Raw genomic sequence first — 12,679 nt, 5'->3', positions numbered from 1 at the left:
AAAAACAACAGCAGGTATACAGAAGACGCACCTTTCAGAGCTGTGTCAGCGCTACGTCCGTATAGCACTGCGTTCATCTTTGTTGATCTCTGTATAAATATTTTTGAAAGGCAACTGAGCTTTCTGTTTGGAACCATTCGTCCAACTCCTCCTTTACTCAAACTGTAAAGGGCTTTCAGAGGCCTAACAGATGGAGGGCGGGTATAGAGGTAGAGAGGAGAGAAGGGAAGAGTGGGAGATAAAGTGTGGTCGTTACTAAGGAAACAACTGAACCTTTGACAAATCAAAAATTTTAACTGGAGCTCATGCGATTCTACTCAGCATAGACAGACCAGATCTTATTTTGAGGTCTGATCTGATGGGCTGCAGGCAAAGGAGGAGGGCAGACACTACGTAGCTGAAGGCGAATGTATTGACTCCTCCTCTTCAGTGCAGTGCGAAGTGCAGGGTGTTAATGCAGAATGAGAACATGAAGTTCACATACTGAAAGTAAAAGCAGCCGGAGTAAAAGAAGAGCGGCCCTCGCTGTTCCTCACATTTTCATCAGCTCTGTTTCTCTCTCACTCTGTCTTCGTCTTCCTCCATCTGTTGCTCCGTCTCAGGGCAGGGGTCAGCTCTCCAGCAGCTGTTTTAGTGCTCGCTCAATGTTCATGCGATGTCCCACCCGTGTCACTCCCAGCTCAGCAAAGTCATCCTTGGTAAGAGCCGGCAGGTGTGAGCCTTCGATCTCATGTTCCTGAAATCCTGCTCTGTGCTCCCCCAGATTGATGCTTTCCAGCCAGTCTCCAACGTCATACTTGTTCCAAAGGTGGAGGGGTTTTTGGTGGAAAGGTCGCAGGGTCAAGAGTGGCGACCCCAGCCCGGGGGAATGGGAGGGTGATGGGGACGGGGAGCGAGAGCGGGATCGGGCACTTGCACTCCGCATCACAAAGCGCACCTCCTTGGGCTCCTGGGGTAGGCTGAGGCTGGAGGATTTAAGGATGGTCTGTGGTAGTGTTGTCGGTGAGGTCGGCAGGCCGAAGCTCGAGAATCGTCCGAGAGGGTCGCCCCGGTCAGGCGAGCCTGAACCTGGGCTCGGGGTACGTCGGGTGACAGGGTAACGGCTGCCAGGGCGAATGGTGAATGTGGTGCCGTAACTTCTCTGGGAAATGGTGTGGAGCTCGCCTAGGCTGCTGAAAAGTCTGGTAGAGACAGACAGAGACAGAGACAGAGACAGACAGGATGTTTGAGGGATGTTGGCAAAAGACATCATCAAGAGAAGAAGCGTATTTATATGAGCTGCTGTCAGTCATTTGAAGGTTTAAGTTAGTGTAGCACTGAAGTTAATAGTCTGTTATAAGATGCAAACCAGTCTCAAATTACAGCCAAATTAAAGCAGCGAGTTTCTGTCACTGATGCTAATTTATGACGTTTCGATGCGATTTACAAGTTGGTGAAAAGATCCAATTGTTTACTATTTTCAATCCGCCTGTTTTTGCTGAACGTTTCTCTCCTATTGTAACTCAGAACTATCGCCCTGGATGCTAGACCATGTCCTTGTTACTGTGACCCACAACTGTAAATGCTGTAGAATTAAACAAACATAATGATAGAGTTATTCTGTTCTCTGAAACTACAATATAACACAAACATATACACACACACACACACACACACACACACACACACACACACACACACACACACACACACACACACACACACACACACACACACACACACACACACACACACATAGACATTCATCCATATAAGTGCGATTTAAAAGTAGATTTCTCTACTTGGTTTTCAGCTTCACATTTCACACGAGTTGCAACTTTTCTCATTTAAGAAAAATCACACACTGTGAATGTGCCTTTGAAAAACCAATGTTGACGGAAGATGGATGACATTTATTATGTTTTTAAGGCCATGTGGGAGACACACATTGCTGACTTTCTTCAAACCTTATTTAGACTCATTTACCATGGAGGAGCAGATGCTAGTCATATCAGCGAACCCAGCCTAACCTCTTAGCATGAGAACCAACAACTGTAATGGCAGGGAACTACAGTAGTTACTCCAGATTTCGTTGCAGGTCCAGTAAATGTTGGTTTTCCACCTTTTTGCATCTAACTCTATATTGACAAATATTAGAAGTAAAAATGTGAGGATACTACTGGCCCAATGAAGGAACTGATGGCCTGAAAGGGGGATGAACTACAGATTCGGGTTAGCATGACAGCTTCACCTTTCTTGACGCAAGCAGGGGGGAGAGCAGAGAGGCCTAAATGTGATAAAGAAACTGAAGTGGTGACACATTTATTCATGCATGTTGGTGAGAGTGCCTCGTGCGAAGTTCCGCTGCGGGTTTCGAATATGGGCGAAAGTCGGGACTGAGAAGTGTAATGGAACAAAAGTGGCGCGGCGGCAGAGGCTGGATAAATGATCAGACTACAAAAAGCCGACGGGTATGAGATGAGCTCCATGCGCACTTACACAGTCGTCCTGCCCTCCTGGGCGCACAGTCAGTTCTAGACCAATCAGATCAGAGCAGCAGGGCGGAGCATGCAAGGTGAGCAGAGAGAGAGCAATGGGAGATAATGTTAGCATCACTCCATGAGACGCAGCCTGCCAACCAGACTGTCAGTCGGCTTCACCGGCTCTGCTGTCTTTGACATGCTCTTTGTATGTTGTCAGCCACATGTATGTGACAGTAACGGTGACCCTGTGTATCGATGTGCATGTGAACATACGTGTAGTTGAGTTGCTGAAGTGTCAGCGTAACAAAGACAACAGAGTCGGCCCGAGCACTAGAGGGTCTGACCAGCGGGCTGCATGAGAGAGCAATGAGCACACTGTTCACATATCAAACACTGCACAAAGGAAAAACAAACAAATAAACAAATATGGAAAGAAAACAAATAAAAGGAAGGCACATGTCTCTTGACTATTTAAATAGCCTTTTGTAAGGATTCTGAATTGATGGGGATGTTAAATCTTCTCATTTGTAAGTGTGTGCAGTTTACATGTGCATGTGTATCACGGCTGTGTATTGTTGTGGTTTTGCATCTTTTTATGAAACTTAGAGTCTGTAATACGCACAACAGTCAGTGACCATGGCCATCCTTAACATAAACACTGAAAAACAAAACAAATTTATGCAATTTACACAAGCAACAAAGAACAGGGAACTAAAGAACACAAATGAAATCTAAAGACAACCACAAGTTTCTGAATCACAAAGAGCGTGTGAACGAGGTGGATACAAGAAAGGCGAAATACAGCAGAGTGGCTTTTAAGAGATTTTAAATGGGGCACAGAACTGATGGGGTAAGTGTTGGACGGACATCACAATAGAAGTGGTGGGATGTTTACATTGGATGCCCTATGCTGGGTGAGGAGAAACTAAATGCAGAGAGAGAGAGAGAGAGAGAGAGAGAGAGAGAGAGAGAGAGAGAGAGAGAGAGAGAGAGAGAGAGAGAGAGAGAGAGAGAGAGAGAGAGAGAGAGAGAGAGAGAGAGGTATAGAGATAATGGTGTGCATGATCATCTTTGTTACAGCCAAGGGAAATCAAGAGCCAGGATGGTGATGAGGGTGTTTTCTGAGAGCATAACCTCAGCAGAGGGTGAGTTTAATCAGAAGAGGGTGTTACACGGAATGATCTAATGGATGCAGTGGCCTTCCCCATCTACCGATGTTGTTACGGTACAGATCAATGACAGGTGGTTGATTTCAGCCCAATCTTCAATCATGACTTCATATTAACTTGTGTGCACCCACGTAACTTATTTACCAAATTGTGACACAGAGTAATAACGAAAGTAGGATACAAATGCAAATGATGGCCTCAATCCACAACAATCCAGCAGTTATGATAGATTAAACCCTTACAATGTTGACAATCAGCAACAAGAAAGCAAAGTGCACTATTACAGGACAGACATTTTGGATGTGTGGTGTCTGTCAGCTCCTCCCGCTGATGTCAGCATGTCAGGAAAAATATGAACGGATCTATTATGACTTCCCTTTTTCAGTCTAAGAAATCAGCATTGAAATAAGGTGAAAAATCTTCTATCCCTGTTATACACATTTAAATAGAGACCAAAGAGTAGGAGGAGCGCGGCTATAAAAATCCACATCAACTGCGTCTGAAGAGTGATTACAAACTCCTGAAGTCTTTGTAAAGCCAAGACAGATGAATGACTTAATGGCTATAGTACTTTTAATTTAATATGCGTAAGTGTCTTGGCAAAACTTCACTGGACGATGAAAAACAACAGCATTTGTCCTAACATCAGATGGCATAAAACCATGTCCAGACAGAGACAGATTATTGCACATCCAAGCCAAATCTCAAAGAGATCTGAAAAAAAAAAAAAAAAAAAGCATCCACCACTGATTCCATGAGTAATCCAAGTCACACATTCAGACCTTTTGCACTTTGCTTGTCATTAACTATGCTGTTAATGCCAACATCATAAGAGGATGGTTATAACATGACACACCATTGTAACCCAGCTATATTCAAATACTACATACAAATACATCCTTAAATCTTTGATGTTATCACTGATTATGAAAGGACGAGGGACAGTGATAAGAAAGAAACTGCAGTTTCTTATCTTATCAGAGGGATAACAGTGATGACAGCAAGGAGCTGTGGATATGAGGATGTATCACGTCTTATTTGAACAAAGACTCGAACAGCGGGAAAAGCTTAAGGAAATGCTAGAAGGGCAGCTACTAGCAGGGTCATAGGTTAGAGGGGAGAGTGTGTAAGAGATGAGGAAAGGCTTTCTAGAAGTACATGCCTCTCAGTCTTGTTACCTTGTTTGCACCAACAGATGAACTATCCCACACACACATATGCACACGCGCACACACACACGCACACACACGCGCACACACGCACGCACACACACACACACACAAATTAGATAACACCAACTTGTTGACTACAACTCTCTACTGTTAACAACAAAGATCATTTCACAGGAGGCCAACGAGTACAGCTGTAACTATGGAAACACGAAGTTCAGACCCAAGACCACAGCTATCAACTGTAATCTCACTGTATTTCTGAAACCCAATTTTTTTTCTTGCAAATAGAAAAAAAAGAAATTCAATAGTAGTGCTCGCTTTCTGAAATCTGCCTCTTTTATACAGATTTCTTCAGGAGCCGCTAAGAGATCAGGTGATGCAAACAAGGTAACAAATAGCACAGAAAATACATGAAAATGTTTAAAGGGGTTGTTTTCCTTCAATAGGTTTAGTTAATCGGCTTGTCATTGGAAAAAATAATTGGAAAAAAAAAACCTTTGCTTTACCCTAGGGTTCATAACCTTAAGGTTTACCCTCTTCGGTGTCCTCACATCTGCAGAAATATAAAGGATTTCATTTTACTTTTGGATGAAGTGTAAATAAAGGGAACGCCACAGAAAACAAATAACAGCACAGTGCTTCAGATGCATCGAATAACTCCATAGTTGTCGGGAGAAAATGTTCTTCTACACCTCATTTGACTTTTTTAGGAATAATTCTCAAACATACTATGTAGTTTGAATTAAGTACGGCACCTATTATCTATGTTGTTGCACTAATACTGTCAAAGACACTGATGGAAACAATATTAGTGATCTCTGATCTAATTAGCACATACAATCACAGTAGACTGGCTTAAATAAAGATTGGTTAGCAGGTTAATATTTTCACAGTAAATATTGTTCTAAGTAATCAAAGTTTTGCACTAGAAAAACAATTGTTTAATCACATTGATAGTTTAATCCATTTTCTCATTGATTTCTCATTGACTTTTCTTATTGTTACAGGGCACTTTAAATGCTTGCCACAACTGAGCTGATTTATATGCGTTAAACTTATATTTTCTTACCTGGCTCCTGCCACTGGGGACTTCCTCCCTGGGTCAAGTGATGCTCCCAGCGGTTCTTCTCCTAATGACCTAGTATCTTTATTTAGCTGCTGCAATCGTGAACTGAGTTCCCCCATAACAGACGGTTTTGCTCCCTCATCTGCACCCAGCCCCAGTCCCAGCCCACCGAGGTTACCCAAACTCCCAATACCAAGCCCTATCCCTGGACCACGGGGCTCCACTGGGTCCCCCCACAGCTTGGACCTCCGCTGGAAGAGGTAGCGTGGTTTGGTGGGGGCTAGACCAGTCACTGAGGCAGAACCACCTGAGGGGAGCCCAACTCCTCCAGCTGCAGCAGCAGCAAGAGCAGCAGCCTGTTGCTGTGATAGCAGCTCGCTGTCAGAGCTCTGTTTGAGCAGAGGGTCCCTGAAGGTGACGGAGCCTTTACTGCCTCCTATCTGGGACTTGAGTCGGGGCTTAGGAGGCACTGGCGGCTTGTCGAGCACAAAAGTCTGCCCGTCGGCATAGGAGGTGTGCGTGGTGTGTGTGTCGGCAGGCTCGCCGCTTTCTGAGGACAATGTGGACATGCTGGAAACCGTGGAGACGGTGCTGGTGGTCTCGAGATGGTGGTCTCGCTCTCTCTCACTGGAACTGCGTGTGTCAGCCTCCTCGACACCTGAGTCAGCCGCAGAGCCAGACTCGCCCACTGGTGGAGGCTCCAGAGGGTCCGAGCGCTTCCCTGAGACAGCTGCTGCACTTGGTGGAGTTGGGGGCTGGGGAGGCTGAGACTGGGTGGGGGTCACAGTTGGGGTTGTTAGCGTTGAAGGAGTTTGGGGTGTTGGCGTTGTCGGGGTGGTTGGAGACGTGGCAGGTTTAGTTGGGGACACTGGCGTCCCCTGTGCCTGTGCCAGCAGCCCATTAGCAAACTCATCTGGTGGTGGGACAACTCCAATCTTACGGAGCTCCTCCCTTGTTTCCTCGTCACTAGAGGACAACATGGCAGCAGGCAGGGTCACGGTATAGGGGTCCACATCCTCCTCCGAGCTTCCCTGAGCCAGGCTCTTCTCTTGGGCTGGACTGGCAGGACCCTGAGTTTTCGGCAGGGCCTGTGGTTGGGCCTGGAGTTGGGCCTGCGGCTGGGAGACAGTTGGACTTGGGGATTTTGCCCGTGGACTAGGTAATTTACTAGGCTCAGTGGATGCTGGGGCAGGCGCCTGTTCGAGTTCTTCTCCCATCCCAACAGCTTGGCCGTTACTGGTTGCATGAACCATGATTAAACCTGCTGTCTTCTGCTGTGATGTATCCATAATGCTTATCAACATACTTTTTCTATCCTCTAGTCTCTTCTCCTCCTTCCTCTCTTCTATTCTGGCCTCCATTTCTTGCCGGAATGAGACAGGTGATGAAGCCCATTGTGATTTCATGGACTGGGGAATTAAAATTGAGGCTGGGGAGGGTCCAACATAACCCACGGACTTGGCGCTTTTTGGTGAAAAATTAGGGGGCGTAGGTGCTCCTTCCCCATGTGGAGACTCTTTGGTCTGACTGTCAATGAATATTACACCCTGGCCTGCTCGCTCTTGTTTAGTCCGAGGCTCTGGGCTGCTAGTTGGAGACTGGCTCTGGGAGGTCAACGCCCTTTCCCTTGCGGCCAGCGCAAGAGCCAGTGGTGAATTGGGGTCCAAGGGCTTACCTGTAAGAGGATGGATAAAGGTGGTCCCACTAGGTGAGGGGCTAAGAGCCAAAGCAGGGGGGGGCAGCTGTCCCAGCTCTCGGGTCAGCATCCGTTCATCGATTGAGTGAGACTGAGTTAGCGAGGGAGCATCTGAGCTGGTTGTAGATGCTCCCTCCATTGTCCCAACAGAAAGGAAGACAGTGGATTTCCTCCGTTCTTCTAGGCGTCGCTCACGGTCTTTCACTGCTCCAGCTATTGCAGCAGCAAAGGGGCCCTTACCCTGAAACATCATCTCCCCTTGGGCACGCAGACGATCCCGCTCAGCCAACAGCTGCTGCTGGTAGTAGTCTGCACGGCTGGTGTGTGTGTGCCCATGAGAATGTGGGTGTCGTCCTGAGGGTGAACTCTCTCTCGAGTGGGCAGCAGCTAAGGCCAAACAAGCTTTTTCTTGTGCATCTTCCACCTGCAGTGGACAGACATACCCCCCCGAACAAAATCATGTTAAGGTATTAAGGATAAGTAAAAAAAAGAAGAAAGAAAGATACATTTCCAAACATGCACTATACCTGTAGCTGTTTCACCAGGGGACTTTTCTTCCTTTGGGGTTTGGTGGGTGTGTACAGTCCTATACTGAACTGACCCACATTGGCATAAGGGTTGTCAATAACCCGGCCCTTCCTTTTGATTCGCTCTGGTGGAGTAGCAGCAGAAGGACGGGGGATTTCTGTAGGTTCCACAGGTAAATGGGAGGAGTCCTGCAGGATGATCATGGAGCGGGCTTTCTTCTGTCTTTCGATGTGTGAGGCTTGCCGCTGCGCAGCCTCATAAGGCAGGTCCAAGGAGGAGGGCTTGAAGCTGGAGCGTCCTCCTGGCTCATGGCCCTGACTCTGTGTCCTAGATGGCGGGGGAGGGGGACAGAATGCTGGGGGAGGACCAGTGTCTAGATAGTAGGGAGGTGGAGGAGGTGCTGTTTGTGGAGGTGGAGGGATGGGATGGGGCTGTGAATGGTCTCGCAGGCTGTCTGTCATGGAGGAACTGCGGGGAAATCGATGTTCGCCTGCAAGTGCAGACAGCCGATCTTCCTCTGTGGCACCTGATGATGTAGGGAAGAACGCAGATCATCTGGTGTTGTGCAGTTACCTCATGGAAAAGCGCAATTTTATTCAAGCCGAGCAAGCACACAGCTGCTTCATGAAAAATGCACTGAAATAGATCTGTAAATCTGTTTACTAACACAGTTAATAATGTATCAGATGCGTCAAAAACAGCTACATGAAATTTGAGTGAAACACATTCCCAATTTATTTAACAATTAATTCAAGATTTATTTTACGAGTACGCTTGAAAAAATGAAAAACACTCAATAATGCACTGGGATATTAATAATGCATTTCTAAATCTACTTTTGAAACACATTTTGCATTTGCACATCTGCTCTTTGAGTCTATCTTTTAATAAACAACGTTCGAATTGACATTTCTTGAACATTTAATTCGATGCAAGTGTGTATTTGTACCTGCTTTTTACATGTTTTATTCTGCCCAGGTTTGACTCAAGGTTAAATTGCATAAGGAAGAAGCTTCACACTCAACATATTCTTTTTGCGGCACTGATGCCTGCTTTCTATAAATTATTCTTTATCTTTATAAGTGTAGTATATGAGAAAAATCCTGACATGTTCTCTGCTGTACATTTAATCTGACTATCGCTATCCTTATCTGAATATGTAAAAGATGAATGTTTGCTTTACCAAAAGACTTGGTCCTGGACATGCCCTTCGGTAGTTGTATGTGACCTCTCTCAATCCCTGGGTGTAGACCTCCATGTAGAGTCATCCCTTGTCTTTCAAACAGTGACTGCAAAACCAAGAATTGACCTTGTTATTAATAACTCATTTAATATTATAGGGATTCGTAAAACGACATTAGGAATACAAACAACAGAGTAATACAAAGCGGTGTTTGTGTGCAGTGTCACATGTTGTGCCGGCCAGGTGTTTGCAAGCATGGTGTCACTTTCAGTTTGTATGGATGCCAGCTCAGTTGCATATGCTGTCTGCCAATGCGCCGTGTGTGGGTGCACTCACACTGATCTCTGCTGGTGTTATTCTCCTGCTGGTAGGCCGTTGTTTGACTGTGGCTGCTCTGTAATCTGCCTCCGAGGGCTGAGAACGCAACATAGACTCCTGGGATGCCAACATCTCATCTAGTCTCTCTGTTGAGAAAGAAATGAGCCTGAACTAAATACTGAGACATAAGACCATGGAAACGTTGTGTCATCAATCGGCATTTAGTCTCACAGTGAAAAAAAATAAATAAATGCAACGCCTAAGACACAGCTATGCACTATGTTATGCTCTCATGCCCTAAGGTAACAGAGGAAATCACTACAGTGTCTCAATAGAGGATTATTGTGTCTCCTTGTTGACCATTGGGGAGTGCATGCAAAGATTTAGAAGAGACAAAGAGAGAGAAAAAAAGACAGAGACAAAAGAAGAGTTTCAAAGTGTTTCATGCATAATTTGGTTTTGATCTATACTGCCTATATTAATGATGAATCAGATGATTTTGACTTTTTAGAGGAGTGCTACTTTGTTGCCCCAGACTCACCTCCTCTTCTCCTCCGAGCAGAAGCTTGGTGAGAAAAAGATAGCGTCAGCAGAGGAGGGAAAATGACAAGAACAAGCCAAGAGAAGTGACTACTCTAAAAGTTAGGAGACACACCAAGTTTTAATGACAAAGCGAAATCAGAAACATGACAGAACAGGCAGAAGAGAGTGCACACCAGTTCCTTGGTACTCACCCAGTTCCTCGAGCTCAGCGGTCATGGACTTAGAGCGCAGCGTCAGGGTGGTACTGGGAGCTCTTTTGGGTGGCGGGGGAGCTGTGGAGAAAAGGCATGGTGTTGAGGATGAGGTTGAAGGGGCTGTAAATCCTTTGGCTTTGCGGCTCAGTGCTCTCCTCGCATCCCCCAGACGGCCAGCCCATCCCGTCTTCACTGCGTGAATTTTGTCGAATTCAGATGAACTTGACGCCTCACACTGAGACAGGACGTTATTCAGGTTACGGTTAGAACCCAGCTTCTTCATGCTTTGTCCTCTGTTACTTTGATGGCTTATGAATCGGTCAGTCTGTCCGTAAGACTTTCAGTTTCTTAGTCTTTGTGCTGCGAGGATTTCTCTCTGCTGAGGAGCCCATCGGCAGCAAATATACAGGTCAGTCCTCTCCGTGACAAGCTTACGTTTCTGAATGCCCCCATTTAACACAGAACAAAATGTGTCCGCCACAGCAGGCAGAGTGAGTAAAACGTGAGAAAAAAGGAGAAGCAGAAATTCGTCCATCTTACTTTTAATATGCTGCCTGTCTGGAATTTAGCTGATGTGCATCAGACAGGGAGGCACCAACACACCAGCTTCAACACACATGCCCACCCTCCCACTAAGAAATAACTCCTTGAGGGAGGACATAATGGCATGTGGGCTGACAGATGAAGAGATGACAGTAGATTCAACAGCTAAGTAATATGATGTGCTGCAGACTTTCTACCCCAAAGCTCACGGGAGCCTCCCAATCCTACTACACACACAAGACAACTGCGCTGTTACCGTCCCGTTCAAAGCGGTAAATCATATCTCCCAAACGCCTGCTTTCAGAATCAAACTGCAGTTTCTGTCTGCAAGAAAAAGCACTACATAAACACTGTAATTAATCAGAAAGAGAATAATGCAGTTGTGTCCTTAAGCATGTTAGGTCTGTGGTAACAATGTAATGCCATGCAATCATACAGTGCTCACAATGTCACAAACAGCAGCCGTCTCTCCCATGCTTTAACATAGCCAAGTTTCCGAACAAAACCCCACAAGAGAGCGAGAACGGCTCACTCTGTGCAAAATCGACCCTCTAACACTGAATGCACCACTGAAGAGCGATAGATCTCCGAATCCCACTGATGCCCAAATGCCTTAGTGGAGCATAACTATCATGCTGTCGTCAGCAGCTGCAGATCTAGTGTACATCCGCCATCCTGGGTATTATCCATGTCCAACATCTTCTTTTCCTCAACAGCCTGCACACTCCGGTACAGGAGCAGAGGAGATGCAGGAGGATGGAGAAAGCGAGAGGAACAGACACAGACTCCGAGGGAGAGAGAGTTGGTGTTGCTGTAATGTAATGCCTAATTCAAACATGCAGTGTAGTCACCATAGCAACGGTGGCAGTAGTGAGGCCATGCATGGTGCAGAGAGTGTGTGTTTGTGTGCCAGCCTGTGTGTGTCAGCATGTGCCTGTGTATTTGTGTAAAGGTGCAGCAAAAAGATGTGGACTAAGTCCCACTAGTATAGGGCACTCAAAACAGACTGTGGACAAAAAAAATACATTATGGAAAGGTTTGAAACAGGAGTGATTTTTTTTTTCTTTCAGTTTGAAAGAACCAAATACACCCTGTCTAGTCTTCTGCTGTTTGCACACTCGTGTCTCATTACCACCCATCATGTGATTTACATTAATATTAATATATATATATGATTTTTTTCCGAAAAAAATCAAGTTGTGTACATATGCTTGCAAATTATACAATATCATTATTGAAAAACAGTGCACTCATGTAGGTAATGAAATCATTTACGTTTAGGAAACACACCTATTAGGATCATTCTTTTAAAAGATATTTCAATAATTAGACAAACAATTTTTTTTCATTAAACATGAGGGTAAGGCCAGTAACTTATTTGCACTGCTTAGCAAAAACAAACAATTAAACAATTAAACAAACAAACACACATAAAAACAAAACCTGAACCAGGGACCAAGCCGCTAACTTCAAAATGTTAATCAGCGTCTTTCAGAGTTTCCTCTGAATATGATCCAAACAAAATCAGGAGTGTCATTATTCCAGTTGTTTATTGGCTATAACTGAGCTGGGTGGCCAGCACCAATGTTAGGCCACTCCCAAAAGGTGAAGGCCCTCAATGAAAGCGTAAATTACAACGTTAAGTAGCTCTCTTTCCACTTTTGTAGAAAATATAGGCATAGAGTATTCCCTAAATATACAAAACAGAGAGAGAGAGAGTAATATTTTCATCGAACTCACAGTAATACTAATGAAAAATCACTTTTACTGAAATTACATTTGGAGAACTGAGCTCAATCTGCTAA

The 12,679-nt window shown here is 45.2% G+C and overlaps 1 protein-coding gene across 1 annotated transcript in view; it reads right to left on the bottom strand.

The window, feature by feature from the left end:
* Positions 1-610: 610 nt before the first annotated feature.
* shank3a (SH3 and multiple ankyrin repeat domains 3a) overlaps positions 611-12,679 on the bottom strand; it is a gene marked incomplete at its 3' end in the record, with an annotated part of 162,246 nt that continues 150,177 nt past the window's right edge. Inside the window, exons 20-26 of the mRNA XM_080475300.1 lie at positions 10,329-10,409; positions 10,136-10,159; positions 9,613-9,740; positions 9,277-9,382; positions 8,093-8,619; positions 5,873-7,989; positions 611-1,181 (exon numbers count right to left, since the gene is read on the bottom strand). Coding sequence (XP_080331426.1) covers positions 611-1,181; positions 5,873-7,989; positions 8,093-8,619; positions 9,277-9,382; positions 9,613-9,740; positions 10,136-10,159; positions 10,329-10,409 — 3,554 coding nt within the window. The remainder of the gene's footprint in view (positions 1,182-5,872; positions 7,990-8,092; positions 8,620-9,276; positions 9,383-9,612; positions 9,741-10,135; positions 10,160-10,328; positions 10,410-12,679) is intronic.

This window comes from Lipophrys pholis (genome assembly GCF_963383615.2).
Source record: "Lipophrys pholis genome assembly, chromosome: 11".
NCBI classification, from domain to species: Eukaryota; Metazoa; Chordata; class Actinopteri; order Blenniiformes; family Blenniidae; genus Lipophrys; species Lipophrys pholis.
The sequence above is the reverse complement of the archived record's forward strand: the minus strand, read 5'-3'. Positions and strand labels throughout refer to the sequence as shown.